The 16,551-nt window shown below is 42.5% G+C and overlaps 2 protein-coding genes across 3 annotated transcripts; one reads left to right on the forward strand and one right to left on the reverse strand.

The window, feature by feature from the left end:
• Positions 1–3,689: 3,689 nt before the first annotated feature.
• On the reverse strand, positions 3,690–4,875 carry LOC106085438 (trypsin-like). The gene is made up of 3 exons (XM_013249673.2): positions 4,564–4,875; positions 4,225–4,498; positions 3,690–4,162 (listed from the first exon to the last, which is right to left on the reverse strand). The coding sequence occupies exons 1-3, from the start codon at positions 4,866–4,868 to the stop codon at positions 3,812–3,814; spliced, it is 930 nt and encodes a 309-aa protein (XP_013105127.2). The 5' UTR covers positions 4,869–4,875; the 3' UTR covers positions 3,690–3,811.
• A 943-nt stretch (positions 4,876–5,818) lies between these two features.
• Positions 5,819–14,822, forward strand: LOC106085436 (trypsin alpha-3). 2 transcript variants are annotated; one of them, XM_059370051.1, is made up of 5 exons: positions 5,819–6,023; positions 6,085–6,486; positions 8,886–9,131; positions 9,189–9,462; positions 14,447–14,822. In XM_059370051.1, exons 3-5 carry the CDS (start codon positions 8,947–8,949, stop codon positions 14,789–14,791), a joined length of 804 nt encoding a protein of 267 aa, XP_059226034.1. In that variant the 5' UTR covers positions 5,819–6,023; positions 6,085–6,486; positions 8,886–8,946; the 3' UTR covers positions 14,792–14,822. The 2 variants fall into 2 exon arrangements, with proteins under 2 accessions (XP_059226034.1, XP_013105124.1); XM_013249670.2 differs by lacking the exons at positions 5,819–6,023; positions 6,085–6,486 and having other exon boundaries at positions 8,753–9,131.
• Positions 14,823–16,551: the final 1,729 nt, after the last annotated feature.

Below are 16,551 nucleotides of genomic sequence, written 5' to 3' on the forward strand. Positions count from 1 at the left end.
CCTATTTCACTCTACTGTGCTTCGACTTTTTATCCCTAAATTCCACAAATGACTGGAGACTACACAGATAATTCGCGACCCAGCGTTTCAGGCCTGGCTGGAGGGACGTGTTGGCCATGTCCTCAAATAGTTTGGCATGGATGACCGCGTCGAATTTTTTCGATTAGAGGTCCAGTGCCACAGGACCATCCTGTGACATGGCCTGTGCTAAATGAAGCCACGCAAATGTGTGCTGTGATGGCAGAAAGCAGTTGTTGTGCTATACAGTCTTCGAAATCCATGCTGATGCCCGGCGAATGGAAATTCTCCAACGAGTCTCGGAAGTAGTGCCTCAAGCGTCTTGGCTACTGGTGAGAGAAGGGAGATTGGTCTGTACGACTTCCCCAAACTCGGGTCCTTTCCTGGCTTCAGTAGTGGGATCACTCTGTCCATCTTTCAGACATCGGGTACTATAAGAGTGTTCAATGACAGGTTGAGGACAGTAGTAAGGTACTCGGCTCCAGGTAGATCCAAATTCTTCAGCATCAGTGTAGAGATTGCGTCGGGGGCCAACGCTTTGGATGACTTTGCGCCACGGATAACATTCATAACTTCGCGCACGATTAATTTTGATGGTTCTCCTACTAACCTAATTCTTTTCCTCCCTACTTTTTCACTCTCGAGATGCTCCATAAATTGACGGTTGAACAACCTGGCGCATTTCTTCGGGTCAGTCGCAGTTTCCTCGCCAAAAGTGACTGAAGTCCTGTCATTCCTTCTTCCGGGATTCAAAAGAGACTTAGCAGTAGACCACAGCTTGGCTAAACCGGTACCTGAGTTACATTGCTTCAAGTGTTCCAGCCACCCAGGATTCACTGAATAAGGTTAAGCCAAGCGATCAGCCGACATCCTTTTTTTTAATTTTTGGTAGTACTTGGCATTGAGGATGTCAACTTGTTCCTTTTTTATACCCTCCACCATAGGATAGGGGTGTACAAATTTCGCCATTCCGTTTGTAACTCCTCGAAATAATCGTCTTAGACCCCATAAAGTATATATATTATTGATCGTCATGACATTTTAAGTCGATCTAGCCCTGTCCGTCCGTTCGTCTGTCTGTCGAAAGCACGTTAACTTCCGAAGGAGAAAAGCCAGCCTCTTGAAATTTTGCACAAATACTTCTCATAAGTGTAGGTAGGTTGGGATTGTAAATGGGCTATAACGGTCCATGTTTTGATATAGCTGCCATATAAACCGATCTTGGATATTGACTTCTTGAGCCACTATAAGGCGCAATTCTAATCCGATTTAGCTATAATTTTGCATGAGGTGTTTTATTATGACTTCCCACAACTGTGCTGAGTATGGTTGAAATCGGTCCATAATTTGATATAGCTGTCATATAAACCTATCGGGGGTCTTGACTTCTTAAGCGCCTAGAGGGCGCAATTCGTATCCGATTTGGCTGAAATTTTGTACAATGGCTTCTCCCATGACCTTCAACATACGTGTTCAATATAGTCCGAATCGGTCCATATACTGATAAAGCTCCTATATAAACCGATTTACTTCTTGAGCCCCTAAAGGGTGCAACTCTTACTTGAATTGGCTGAAATTTTGCACAATGACTTTTACTATTTCAACATTCAATTCAATTATGGTCCAAATCGGACCATAACGTGGTATAGCTCCAATATTATAGCAATTCTTTTCTTTTATCCTTTGTTTGCCTAAAAAGAGATATCGGGAAAAGAACTCGACATATGCGACCTATGGTGGAGGCCCGGCCGAACTTAGCACGCCTTTACTTGTTTTAGGTTAGGTTAGGTTGAAAAGAGGGCGCAGATATTAATCCGCCCCGTGCCACTATGGACATACACCTAAGCCAGTAATCGGCTTGTTGTGCGCTCTAAAAACTATAAAGTAACCTCTAAAGAGAAAATTTTAAGTTAGGAATTCCGTGCTACTTACAAAATCCTTAATTGTTTTCAATACCACTCCCCTAAATTGGTTCATGTCTGATATTGTGTCTCCACCTAAGTAACGGTATCAGTTGGACGCGAAAGCCGGTCAATGACAAAGGAAATGCTCCAACGTCTCATCATCTTCCCCGCATGCCCTACACATGCTATCACTTGCCGCACCGATTTTACATAAGTGAGCTCATAGTCCTATGTGTCCCATTATGATACCAATAGCTATACTGACCTCCTTCTAGCTTCCTTTCAGTAATAGCCTCGTCTTCTCACGATCTGGGTCCCCCCATAGGATTTTCGCCGTCCTGCCGACCGTTTCGCTGCTCCACAATGTTGCATGCGCATTCGTCGCCCACTCCCATAACTCGGGCTGTGTCGACTCGTAAGGCTTCAGGTTAACCAAGTTTATTGACGGCAGTCCTCTGGCCTCTAGCTTTAATCCATCCGTGTAACATGATCTTCCAGATGGCAATACTAGGGTTCTGTCAATCCATGAATGTGCCGATGGCAGAAGTGCCTCGCACTCGGCTTTAAGGTTCATCTTAGGTATCCTCTTCCTATCCTTCCAGTTTTCCTTCAGTTTTCCGTCGCCTCGATTATACCGCGATGGTATGAGCTGCTCCCATCCTCAATCCATTCTCCCATAGCCTTAAGTCTCATTGCCGCAGTGGCTGCCTCACACTTAATCTGTATGTCAATGGGTCGGATATCTAGAATAGTTTTCAGTGCCCTAGTGGGCGTGGTCCTCATCGCTCCGTCTACGCCAAGACAACATGTTCTCTGAACCTGTTGTGTTATACTTATGTGTCATTTTTTCTTCAAAGCAATCCACCAAACTACTGAGGCATAAGTAAGTATTGGTCTAATCACGCTCCTGCAGAGCCAGTGGGCTTTCCTAGGATTCAGGCCCCATTTCGAGCCTACGGCCCGTCTACATAGTGCCCAACATCTGTGAGCCTTCTCAGTACGCTCCTGAATTTGACGCTTCCAATTCAGTTTCCTGTTCAAGATCACACCTAAGCATTTGACCTTGTCAGATATCGAAATTGTCTTATTGAGGAAACGTGGTGCGTTAAATTGGCCCACCTTCGTCTTCCTCGTGAACAGGTATATTTCTGTCTTCTTTGGGTTTACATTGAGACCTGTGGGTGTAGCCCAGTCATATGCCATATGCAAGACCCTTTCGGACCTTCTGCATAGCTCGTTCAGATCCTTACCCCTTAGAAGTAATATAACATCGTCTCCATAGCAGACGGGTCAAATCCCTCCTCAGTCAGCATCCGTAATAGGTCATTTATGGTAGTCACCCATAGGAGTGGCGATGAAATTCCCCCCTGCGGCGTGCCCTCTGCAACTTTCTGTCTTATATTTATGCCATGGGACACACAATTTATCCACCAGTTCCTTAGCATATGGTTTATCCTTACAAGCTGCAATTATTTCCGATTTGATTTTCATGTAGTGTAAAGTCCAAATCGGTTTACAACCTGGTTTAGCTCCCATATAAACCGATCTGCCGATTTGACTTCTTGAGTCCTTACAAACCGCAATTTTCATACGATTTGGCTGAAATTTTGCATGCTGTGTTCTGGTACGACTTCCAACAACTGTGTTAAGTATGGGCGAAATCAGTTTTTAACCTGATATAGCTTCCATATAAACCGATTATCCTTGTTCGGTTCCCAGAAGCTTTAATTTTTGCTGAATTGACAGTAGTTTGGTATGTAGAATAAAATTATGCCCTTCAACTAAATTTATTTTGTATAAATTTTTAACAGAATCCATGGAGGTGGGTTCCCAAGATTCGACCCGGCCGAACTTAGCTCGCTTTTACTTGTTATCTTCTATTAAATCAACTACAATATCCACAGCAACAAAAGTAAGTCATACACGAAGTAATGTGGCTTTAAATGATACGCTTTGCTTATATGCTGATCTATCCATTGACGATTATACCAGACATCGGTGTACAAGCTGGCCGCATAGAAACTCCCACAACCTATGGTCCAGGATATGATTCCAGTCAGGGTATCATTGCAAATAAGAGGTCCACCACTGTCGCCACGGCAGGGATCCTGTTTAAAGGGCCTGTCTTCGCCGGCACACAGCATTCCTACTTTGAATTTGTTGGGTAACTTTCGCTGACATTCCTCCGGGGTATAGAGTTTAACTCTAAGGTGTGTAGCGAAGCCGGACAAAGGACCATCCTGGGAATGGGCAAGCATTTGCTTGTCAACACTTAAATTTGATATGTGATCATTCAACTTACCCTACACAATCTACCCCATCCCAGTACTATACATTGACTGCCATAAGGCGGTGGTCCACTAGGCAGTTTTATGGCTTTTATGGAATCACTTTTTTCCGGTACTTCACCTTTTAGGCGTATAACCGCTATATCGTTTCGATTCTTGCGCACAAAATTCGTATGAGCTGTAAGAGAGCGTGCCGGATACTGGACTGTAGTATTTGAAGGTTCAACGCGATTTGGGGTACCAGCTACCAAAAGTAGTCTACGGGGTTTGGTCAAAACACGACGCTTGCTGGAAGTGAGGGGAACATTTTTTTTTTTAAATAATTGTATGAACGATTCGCTTAAAATCATTACTCCATAACACAGTGGGCTGCTGTCAGCACCAAATCCTTTCCGAATATGGTTCCCGAACAAAAATGATTATCACCAAAGTATTTTTGTGGATTTCGTGATCGTATTGACACCATGTAGGGCAAGAATTTCTTCATAATTACCGGATTTCTTAGGCCGCCGGCAATGAGGAAGGTGAATTCAGATGTGGGATCATCGGTTTCTAGCTGCAACATCTTCTCAATATGCGAATTGTTAATGGTGCGGTTATACGATTGCACTAAAAATACCATTGAAAGTAATAAACTTAAATTTACTGCCATTGACATATTATCCAGTATAATTGTTGAACTTAAAAAAAGTTTGTTTCAATTGTACATGGTGACATCGATTTGACACACATCAATTTGTATTGTATTTTTTCCAAGGTTCACTAATATTTCCAGGTGACACAAATGTGGTGTTTCATGTAATCTTTAATCCCTTTAAGACAATTGTTGCCTTTTCGCATCAGTGACTTCGCAGATCTAGAGCCCGGAAGTAGGCTTAGAATGGACTCCGTAGATCCAATAGCTGCGGTGGTGATATCAGGCCGCAGCATGTTGTCTGCAACTGAAACCTTGACTGGTGGAGCGGCTGCTCCAGGTTCCACTAGCCGCCAGACGACTGGTCAGCAGGTGCTTTTGACGAAGACACCTGGTTCGAATCTCAAGGATACGGCCGAAGCTATTCTTTCGTCACATGCCTATAATTTGCCTAGGCCATTGGCCTTCCCCGGCCAACCAATACCTCTTAAAGAGGGTTGGAATAATAGAAGACGCATCGCCTCTGAGAGGCTATGGGCGAATGATCCTAAGGCTCTCACTAATACGGAGAGAGATTCCCTGAATTGGGCTCGGGAATTCGTTGCTCAGGCTACCCCAAAGACTACACGTCTCGATTCGGAAACTGCACCGCAATCAGCCAAAAGGCTGCGGTCACCTGAAGGGCATCCCATGCCTAAAAGAACTAGGGCGAACAACAGTAATATGGGTCCAAGAACCTTCACTAATGCCGCTAGGGACAGTTTGGTGATGGCAGTTGTCGAGCAGAACAGGGCTGCATACCTAGGAATAACTTGAGTGGGATAGTCAGTGATCTGTCATAAGTATAGGTTAGGTTAGGTTGAAAAGAGGGTGCAGATATTAATCCGCCCCATGGCACTATGGACATACACCTAAGCCAGTAATTGGCTTGTTGTGCGCCCTAAAGTAACCTCTAAAAAGAAAATTTGAAGTTAGAAATTGCGGACTACTTACAAAATCCTTAATTGTTTCCAATAACACTTCCCTAAGTTTGTTCATGTCTAGTATTGTGTCTCTACCTAAGTACCGGTATCTGTTGGAGGCGAAAGCCAGGCAATGACAAAGGAAATGCTCGAATGTCTCATCATATTCCCCGTATGCCCTATACATGCTATCACTTGCCGCACCGATTTTACATAAGTGAGCTCATAGTCCCATGTGTCCCATTATGATACCAATAGCTATACTAACCTCCTTCTAGCTTCCTTTCAGTAATAGCCTCGTCTTCTCACGATCTGGGTCCCCCATAGGATTTTCGCCGTCCTACCGACCGTTTCGCTGTTCCACAATGTTGCATTCGCAGCCCACTCCCTTATATTAACGGCAATCCGAATTTTGTCCAGTTGGTCTTCAACTTATTCCGGAAGCTTATCGGATTCGGCGCTGGCTGTGCTATTCTAAACCTAATGTAGCGATGGTCAGAGAAAGAGTGTTCCATGGAGACCCTCAAATCCTGAACCTCATCGATTAGATTTTCCGAACATATCGTCACATCTAATACCTCTCACTAATCCTATTAACGAAGGTAGCGGTGTTACCAATATTAGGTGTTATTAGGTCGTTAGTATTCAAGAACTCTGCACCTATGAACTCTTGTACACAGGTGCGTATGATAGCTATTTGATAATTATATCTGCACAAGTCATACGCCACCTTCGTCTCACATGAGAGAACTTGCACTTCGCCATTATTGGCAAATCTTTTTCCACCAATGCATCTTTATACCCTGCACCACCACTGTGGTGGAGGGTGCATTTGTTTGCAACGCTAAGAAGGAGAAGAGCTAGACCCATTGATAAGTATACCGATCGACTCAGAATCATTTTCTGATTCGATTTAGTCATGTCCATCTGTGCGTCTGAGAGTCCATTTATTCTTTTATTCAAAGTGCAGGTCGTATTTGTTGTCCGATTGTCACGAAATTTTGCACATGTCACTTTTATGGCCCAAGGACAAACGCTACGGATTTTGAAAAAAATCGGTTCAGATTTGGATATAGCTCCCATATATATCTTTCATCCGATATGGCTTTTTAAGTCTGTAGAAGCCAAAATTTCCGTCCGATCTTCACAAAATTTGGCTTTTGGTATTTTATTTGAGGTCTACATATGTGTGCAAAATTTCATAAAAATCGGTTCAGATTTAGATATAGCTCCCATATATATCTTCCATCCGACATGGACTTTTATGGCTGTAGAAGCCACAGTTTTAGTCCGATCTTTAAAATATTTTGCACGAGGTGTTTTATTTGACGTCCTAATATGTGCGGAAAATCTCATGAAAATCAGTTCATATTTCGATATAGCTCTCATATATATCTTTCATCCGATATGGACTTTTATGGCTATAGAAGCCACAATTTGCGTCCGACCTTCAAAAAATTTGGCATTGGGTATTTTATTTGAGGTCTACATATGTGTGCAAAATTTCATAAAAATCGGTTCAGATTTAGATATAGCTCCCATATATATCTTCCATCCGACATGGACTTTTATGGCTGTAGAAGCCACAGTTTTAGTCCGATCTTTAAAATATTTTGCACGAGGTGTTTTATTTGACGTCCTAATATGTGCGGAAAATCTCATGAAAATCGCTCCATATTTCGATATAGCTCTCATATATATCTTTCATCCGATATGGACTTTTATGGCTATAGAAACCACAATTTGCGTCCGACCTTCAAAAAATTTGGCATTGGGTATTTTATTTGAGGTCTACATATGTGTGCAAAATTTCATAAAAATCGGTTCAGATTTAGATATAGCTTCCCTATATATCTTTCATCCGACATGGACTTTTATGGCTGTAGAAGCCACAATTTTCGTCCGATCTTCACAAAACTTGGCATTGGGTATCTTATTTAAGGTCTACATATGTGTGCAAAATTTCATAAAAATCGGTTCAAATTTAGATATAGCTCCCATATATATCTTTCATCCGATATGGCTTTCTAAGGCTGTAGAAGCCACAATTTTCGTCCGATCTTCACAAAATTTGGCATTGGGTATCTTATTTGAGGTCTACATATGTGTGCAAAATTTCATAAAAATCGGTTTAGATTTAGATATAGCTCCCATATATATGTATCGCCCGATTTGCACTTAAATGGCCGTAGTAGCTACAATTTTCAACCGATCTGCACAAAATTTGGCACGGACAGTTTTGTTACTGCACTTAATATATCTGAAAAATTTCATAAAAATCGGTTCAGATTTCGATATATATATCTTTCATCCGATTTGAACTACTAAAGCTGTAGAAGCCACATTTTTGGTCCGATCTTTACCAACTTTGGTGTGGAGTCGGTTTTTATGAAGTCTCAATGTATGTGCAATATTTCATAAAAATCGGTTCAGATTTAGATATAGCTCCCATATATATCTTTCATCCGATATGGCCGTTTAAGGCTGTAGAAGCCACAATTTTTTACCGATCTTTACAAAATTTGGCATGGGGTGTTTTATTTGATGTCTCCATATGTGTGCAAAATTTCATACAAATCGGTTCAGATTTGGATATAGCTCCCATATATATCTTTCATCCGATTTGAACTATTAAAGCTGTAGAAGCCACAATTTTGGTCCGATCTTTACCAAATTTGGCGTGGAGTCGTTTTTGTGGAGTCTCAATGTATGTGCAATATTTCATAAAAATCGGTTCAGATTTAAATATAGCTTTAAAAATTTTTGCATGAGGTGCTTTATTTGACGTCTTCATATGTGTACAGCGTGGCGGTTTGAAGCACAAACCATAGATTTAAAAAAAGTTGAAAATTTTCACAAAAGTATTTATTTTCATAATACTACCGATATCTATATGTCAGGTGGCTACTTTTTGGACCGCCCTCGTACTATATAATATTTTTGTAATAAATTCTCCATGTAATTGTTTTCACTTTGAGGATTCCAATGACAAGGCTACTAAACTAAACAAGAAAATGTCATTCCTACTTAATTTTTTAAATTTATTTGGGCTATTATTTTCAATTCCCCTACATATTAGCACCCATTCCTTCAGAGAGTTATATGAACCACATGCCGTATCTTGGTCTTCTGATCGTCCCATGAGTAATGCCGATACACAAGGGTACATAAGCAGCGGTTTTAGACCCACCGATGGTAATCTAGAAAGTTACGTTGTGTCTATAAGGACTCGCAAGCCAACTGCGTATTTTGGCGATAATCATTTCTGTTCAGGTGTTATTATAACCTCAAGAATAATCCTAACATCTGCTCATTGTGTAATGGAGTAAGTTTTCTGTTTAATCCTTTATATGTCATCTTAAATGTTCTTTCTTTTCCATAGTGGCCATCGCATTATAACTCGTCCAAGACGTTTGCGTGTAGTAGCAGGTTCACCTAATCGTCTAAAGAAGGAAAGAACCACACTTGAGTTTATGGTTTTCAAGGTTATACCACATCCAAAATTTCAACGCATGAAAGGCTACGACATAGCCTTGTTGGTCCTATCAGATGCAATACCCAGATGGAATACTAGAATTAAAATTATATCATTAACTAAATCAAGACCTACTGAGGGAACCCATTGTCAGACACTAGGCTGGGGTCAATTATTTTGGGTAAGTCCAACAACAAATCAGATGGTCAGTCATTAACGGCATATACAAGGACCACATAAATGAACGTTGAGTAGAAGGTCGTTAAGAGCTGTATTAGCTTAGAGTGCCCTTCAAATTCCAGGGTAAATAAACACAAGTAAGAGCGTGCTAAGTTCGGACGGGCCGAATCTTATGTACCCTCCGCCATGGATCGCATTTTGGCGAGTTCTATGCGCGGTATCTCTTTTTAGGCAAACAAAGAATATTGTATGAGAACTGTTATGCTATTGGAGCTATATCAGGTTATAGTCCGATTCGGACCATAAATGAATGCTGAACATTGTAGAAGTCATTGCGTAATATTTCAGTTCATTCGGATAAGTATTGCGCCTTGTAGGGGCTCAAGAAGCTAAATCGGAAGATAGGTTTATACGGGAGCTATATCAAGCTAAAGATCGATTCAGACCATATTAGACACGTATGTCGAAGGTCGTGAGAGAAGCCGTTGTACAAAATTTCTTCCAAATCGGATAAGAATTGCGCCCTCTAGAGGCTCAAGATGTCAAGATCCCAGATCGGTTTATATGGCAGCTATATCTGGTTATGTACCGATTTGCGCCATACTTAGCAAAGTTATTGGAAGTCATAACAAAACATCTCATACAAAATTTCAGCCCAATCGGATGAGACTTGCGTGCTCTGTTGGCTCAAAAAGTCAAGATCCAAAATCAGTTTATATGCGGATGGACGGCAGTTTTTGGAAGTGATACCAAAAATACACGTGGAAAATTTCAGCCCAATCGGACAAGAATTGCGCACTCTAGAGGCTAAAGAAGTCAGAACCCAAGATCGGTTTATATAGCAGCTATACCAAAATATGGACCGATTTGAACCATATTTGGCTTAGCTATAGGAATTCATAACAAAACGCCTCATGCAAAATTTCAGCCCCATCGGACGAGAATTGCGCACTCTAGAGGCTCAAGAAGTCAGGACCCAAGATCGGTTTATATGGCAGCTATACCAAAATATGGACCGATTTGAACCATACTTAGCACAGCTATAGGAAGTCATAACAAAACGCCTCATGCTAAATTTTAGCCAAATCGGATGAGAATTACGCCCTCTAGATCACAAGAAGTCAAGATCCAAGATCGGTTTATATGGCAGCTATACCAGATTATGAACCGATTTGAATCATACTTAACGTCATAACAAAACACCTCATGCAAAATTTCAGCCAAATCGGATGAGAATCGCTCTATAGAGGCTCAAGAAGTCAAGACCCAAGATCGGTTTATATGGCAGCTATATCAAAACATGGACCGATTTGGCCCATTTACAATCCCAACCGACCTACACTAATAAAAAGTATTTTTGCAATATTTCAAGTGGCTAGCTTTACTCCTTCGAAAGTTATCGTGCTTTCGACAGACAGACGGACAGACGGGCGGACGGACAGACAGACGAACGGACAGACGGACAGACGGACGGACAGACGGACGGACAGACGGACGGACGGACAGATGGGCGGACAGACGGACGGACGAACGGCCAGACGGACGGACAAACGGACAGACGGACGGACAAACGGACAGACAGACGGACGGACAGACGAACGGACGGACAGACGGACGGACAGACAGACGGACGGACAGACGGACGGACAGACGGACGGACAGACGGACGGACAGACGGACCGACATGGCTAAATCGACTTAAAATGTCATGACGATCAAGAATATATATACTTTATGGGGCCTCAGACGCATATTTCGAAGTGTTACACACAGAATGACGAAATTAGTACAGCTCCAACCTATGGTGGAGGGTATAAAAGGAAACAAGTAAAAAGGCGATAAGTTTGGCCGGGCCGAACTTTGAATACCCACCATCTGGGCCATCTATGTAAACCACCCTTCGTCATAATCCGGTGAAGAATGCATACTTTATGCCTCCATAGCAGATATATCGAAATATGATCCGATTTGGACCAAATTCGTCACGGACATTGAGTGGTCTAATATGTACAAGTCAATGTTCAATTTTGTAGAACTTTGGTCTTTTTGGTAGCTATATCCAAATATGGACCGTTCTAAACTATATACGACACGGATGTCGAAAAACCTAACAAAAGTCACTGTGTTAAATTTCGGCAAATGTGGATTATAAATGCGTCTTTTATGGGACCAAGACTTTAAACGGAGAGACCAGTCAATATGGCAGCTTTATCAAAATCTGAATCGATCTGGGCCAAATTGAAGAGGGATATCAAAGTTCCTAACACAACTCACTGTGCCAAATTTCCTCGAAGGCAGACAATAAATGCGTCTTTTATGGGCCCAAGACCTTCAACCGAGAGACCGGTCTATATGGCAGCTATATCCAAATCTGAACCGATCTGAGCCGAATTAAAGAAGAATGTCTTGTGGCCTTACACAACTCACTGATCCAAATGTCAGCAAAATTGGAAAGTAAATGTGGCTTTTATGGGCCTAAGATCTTAAATCGGGGGATCGGTCTATATGGGGGCTATGTCAATATGGCCCATCGGATATAGCCCACCTTAACCTGCCTATGGACAAAAAAATAAAAGAATCTGTGCAAAGTTTCAGCTCAATATCTCTATTTTTAAAGTCTGTAGCGTGATTTCAACAAACAGACGGACGGACATGTCTAGATCGTCTTAGATTTTTAAAACGATCAAGGATTTGTATACTTTATAGGGCTGGAAATGGATATTTCGATGTGTTACAAACGGAATGACAAAATGGATATACCCCCCTCCTTCGGTGGTGGGTAACAATAACAATATGTAAGGTTGAAAAGAGGGTGCGGATATTAATCAGCCCCATGCCACCATGGACATACACCTAAGCAAATAATCGGTTTGTTGTGCGCTCTAAAAACTAAAAAGTTAGCACGATAATGAACATTTTAAGTTAGGAATTCCTTGCTACTAACAAAATCCTCCACTGTTTTCCATATTACCCCTCTGAGTTGGTTCATGTCTGGTATTGTGTCCCCACCCAAGTTCCGATGTCTTTTTGTCGCAATTTGACATAGGAAATGCTCCAATGTCTCATCATCTTTCCCACATGTCCTACACATGCAATCACTTGCCACACCGATTTTCCGTAAGTGAACTCGTAGTCCTATGTGTCCCGTTATGATACAGAAAGCTGTGCTCACCTCCTTCTTACTTCCTTCAGTAATATACTCGTCTTCTCACGATCTGGATCTCCTCATAGGATTTTCGAAGTCCGCTGTACCACAGTGCAACATGCGCATTTATCACCCACGCCCTTAACTCGGACTGCGTCGACCCGAAAGGCTTCGGGATAACCAAGCTTATTGACAGCAATACTCTGGCCTTCACTGCCAAATCGTCTGACCTTTTATTCTCCCCTACACCGTTAGGGCCTGGCACCCAAACGATTCGGATTTTGCCATCCTCAGAGAAGTCGTTAATCTCCTTCTTACATTACAAGACTCTTCGTGATTTTGCCTTTATGGCCTGTCTACTGACCGTAAAGATGTTCACACTCGACATCCTCGTGTTAACAACACACCACCTCACTCTTTCCTTGATCGCCCGGACTTAGTCTAAAAAAGATCTCAGTCCTTGGGTTCTCAATGTAGACCTCCAGGCCCACTCTTACCTCTAGCTTTGATCCATCTGTAGAACATGAACTTCCAGATGGCAATACTAGAGTTCCGTCAGTGCCTCTGGCAGCAGTGCCTCGCACTCGACCTCAAGTGTCGTCTCAGGTATACGCTCGAAAACCTCTTTCCTCCCTTTCAGGTTTCCTACCGTTGCCTTTTAAGCTTTCAACTTTTACGAGTTGAAGGAGTTAAGTGACTCTAGACAACATCCATGCAGACACGATAGCAGATGAGGTGAATAGCAACCGGATGAACGGTGTCCTTGGAGAACGACTGTCTCCCATTGCACCTGAAGAAAATGACCTCCGGCAGCAAACCAGAGTAGCTCTTGCTCAACTACGATCCAAAGATGCAAAGCCTACGGAGCAAGGATTGATGCAGGGTGCGTGTCCCGATTGTGTATTGAGACCACACGGCACACGTCACCTATTTAACTGCCCAGCCAGAACCAATCGACTTATACCCAGTTCCTCTGGATACACCCCACCTTAGACGCAAAGTTTCTGGATCTGGATATTCAGCAGAAGAAAGTAAACGAAAGATAGAACACAACATACTGATACAACAACAACCCCGGCACGGGATGACTATGTGCACTACACGGGTTCGGTTTGAGTGGTGTTCAACGCCATCACGAGAAGCTCAGCAGAGAACTACCGGGCGCGTCCACATGTTACATATAGTGGTATACTCCATATAAGGAGTAGCTGCAATGGCAGTCGTGGACATTCGGAGGTATCGATTGGAGAGTCTGAGTGAGAGATCGGCCGGCACCGGCCCTTGCTTAAAGACTGAATGTCCATGGTGCTCACTATGACAAGGCGAGTTATTGGCGCCTTTAAATAACCAATGACCATAATGTTCCCATGCACTGGTAGAAAAATTACGGTAATTTACAAATACCGTCTGCTATTACTTTGTTCGCGTCATTGACAAAGATTTTTAATACCATTTGGTATTAATTCAATACCAGACAAAGGAGGCTATTAAAAATAGACAGCGTCACATTTGTATTCTTGTCATCGCGCCAGAAGAGTTGTTGAGCTTTGTACTTAAATTATAAAATATTTGTTAAACAAATAAATCAAAGGTTAAAATCAATACCAGTTCGGTAATAAAGCTAGTACAAAATGGTACTAATCCGTACCATACGGTGTTGCTTTACTATCAATATCGTATGGTACTGAAATGAGCACGTTCTCTAGGTGTGGCGATCGGTTCTATCAACCGGAATGAGCTTGGTTAGCTGATGTCACATGAATTTTAAATAGTGAAAGTTTCAATCTTTCAGACGCAATTTAGGCTGAACTAAATATTTATTTTCTTTTTACTTTCGCAGGACGGGCCTTATGCCGATCGAATCACCTATGCTAATCTTAGCATTGTCTCCGACACATTGTGTAGGCAAGCCTATGGAGTCCACTATACCAAAGACCTTATATGCGCTGCCAATCCAAAGGATTCTTCGGTTGGCACATGTCGTGGAGATTCTGGTGCTCCATTAATTTGTCATGGCAAATTAGTGGGTATCGTGTCATTCAGTAGCATGTGTAATAATCTACAGCCTTCAACTTTTACCGATGTCACATACTACTCAAACTGGATAATAACAATGGGTTTGGGAACAAAAATCAATGGTGGTGTTACCTGTTTTTTGGTGTTGTTGATATTGTATTTGTTGTAAAAATATATGTGGTGTAAAGAGTTACTTTTAAGCATCGACTTTTTAAGCATCTAATAAAAAACTGATTTTTTAAGCATCCAATAAAATACTGACCCGGCCGATACGGAATAAATATGAACACCACACAGGCTGAAACCTTGAGCCTCGACTTGTGTGGTGCCCATCTGTATCACGGGAAGCTTAGCTGAAAGTTACCGGGCGCGTCCACAGGTTCCTGCAAATGCGGCCGCAGGCAGTCAGCGATTTTAAGAGGACAGTCTCAGTGAGAGGACAGGTGTCACTGGCTCCTATTTAAATACTGAGTGCCACTTATACTCAAGATGACAAGGCGAGTTATTGGCGCCTTCAAATAACCAATGGCCAACATAAGCTTCCATTCTTAGGTTTGGGGCGGCTGGAGGCGAGCGTCGGATCTTGAAGCAAGCGGCTCGCGAAATCAAGGGATACATGTGTGATCCCACAAAACCCATGCTGTTGGGGCGCTTAGGCAGTAACCCGCCCCCGGAAAACTATAAGAACCCCTCTGAGAAACAAAAGCATAGTAAAAACGGACTCCACCTAACATTGACGACCCACGTAAACGAAAAAAGGATCCTGAGAGAAGATTCAGTATACGCACTGGCGGAGGCCACCGTAGCGCAGAGGTTAGCATGTCCGCCTATGACGCTGAAAGCCTGGGTTCGAATCCTGGCGAGATCATCAGAAAAAATTATCAGCGGTGGTTTTCCCCTCCTAATGCTGGCAACATTTGTGAGGTACTATGCCATGTTAAACTTCTCTCCAAAGAGGTGTCGCACTGTGGCACGCCGTTCGGACTCGGCTGTAAAAAGGAGGCCCCTTATCATTGAGCTTAAAGTTGAATCGGACTGCACTCATTGATATGTGAGAAGTTTGCCCCTGTTCCTTAATGGAAGGTTCATGGGCAAATTTGCAAATTTGCACTGTCGGATATATTAGAGAAGTACAAGGCAGGTATTACCGCCTTACAGGAAGTGCGATGGACCGGGAATGGCGTCACAACAGCACCAAACGGTCATGAACGATACTATAGTTGCCATAACAAGAGACATGAATTTGGCTGTGGATTTGTGGTTAGTCGGAGACTGAAACACCCTGTCTCAAGCATTATTCCGGTGGATGCGAGGATAGCCACAATCCGCATAAAATCCAAATTCTTCAACATCAGCCTTATTTGTGCCAATACCCCAACGGATGCCAAGGACAAGCAGACCAAGGATATTTTCTACGAGAGCCTGGAGAGAGAATATGACCGCTGCACCGCCCATAATATAAAAATCATTTTGGGAGCTTTTAATGCGAAGATAGGAAAAGAAGACTTCTTTGGTCAGTCGGAAAGTTTAGCCTCAACGAGATAACGTCCGATAATGGGTTGAGGATAATAGACTTTGCCGCGAAAAAAATGGCAGTTAGCAGCAGCAGAATTCAACATAAAAATATTCACAAAGCCACATGGCTGTCACACGATCAAAACACAAGGGACCAAATCGACCACGTTGGGATAGATGGAAGGCACTCTTCCAGCGTGTTAGATGTACGATCGATCCATGGAGCGAGTATAAATTCAAATCATTACCTTGTTGCAGCAAAGGTTCGCACCCGTTTGAACATGGCGAGGAAAGTACGATCTGACACTGCACGGAACCTGGAAATTGAAAAGCTGCAAACACAAAAGATGCCAACGACATACTCTACTCGTCTGACCCAACTGCTTGATGAAAGCACTCCTTCTTCCGATGATT

The sequence above is a fragment of the Stomoxys calcitrans genome, chromosome 5, assembly GCF_963082655.1.
Source record: "Stomoxys calcitrans chromosome 5, idStoCalc2.1, whole genome shotgun sequence".
NCBI classification, from domain to species: Eukaryota; Metazoa; Arthropoda; class Insecta; order Diptera; family Muscidae; genus Stomoxys; species Stomoxys calcitrans.

Coding starts and splice junctions, on each gene's coding strand:
- LOC106085436 (XM_013249670.2), top strand. CDS start 8,821: ATGTCATTCCTACTTAATTTTTTAAATTTATTTGGGCTATTATTTTCA. Junction 9,132..9,188: donor TCTGCTCATTGTGTAATGGA/GTAAGTTTTCTG, acceptor TCTTTTCCATAG/TGGCCATCGCATTATAACTC. Junction 9,463..14,446: donor GCTGGGGTCAATTATTTTGG/GTAAGTCCAACA, acceptor TTACTTTCGCAG/GACGGGCCTTATGCCGATCG.
- LOC106085438 (XM_013249673.2), bottom strand. CDS start 4,868: ATGTCAATGGCAGTAAATTTAAGTTTATTACTTTCAATGGTATTTTTA. Junction 4,499..4,563: donor GCAGCCCACTGTGTTATGGA/GTAATGATTTTA, acceptor CCTCACTTCCAG/CAAGCGTCGTGTTTTGACCA. Junction 4,163..4,224: donor GATGGGGTAGATTGTGTAGG/GTAAGTTGAATG, acceptor GCCCATTCCCAG/GATGGTCCTTTGTCCGGCTT.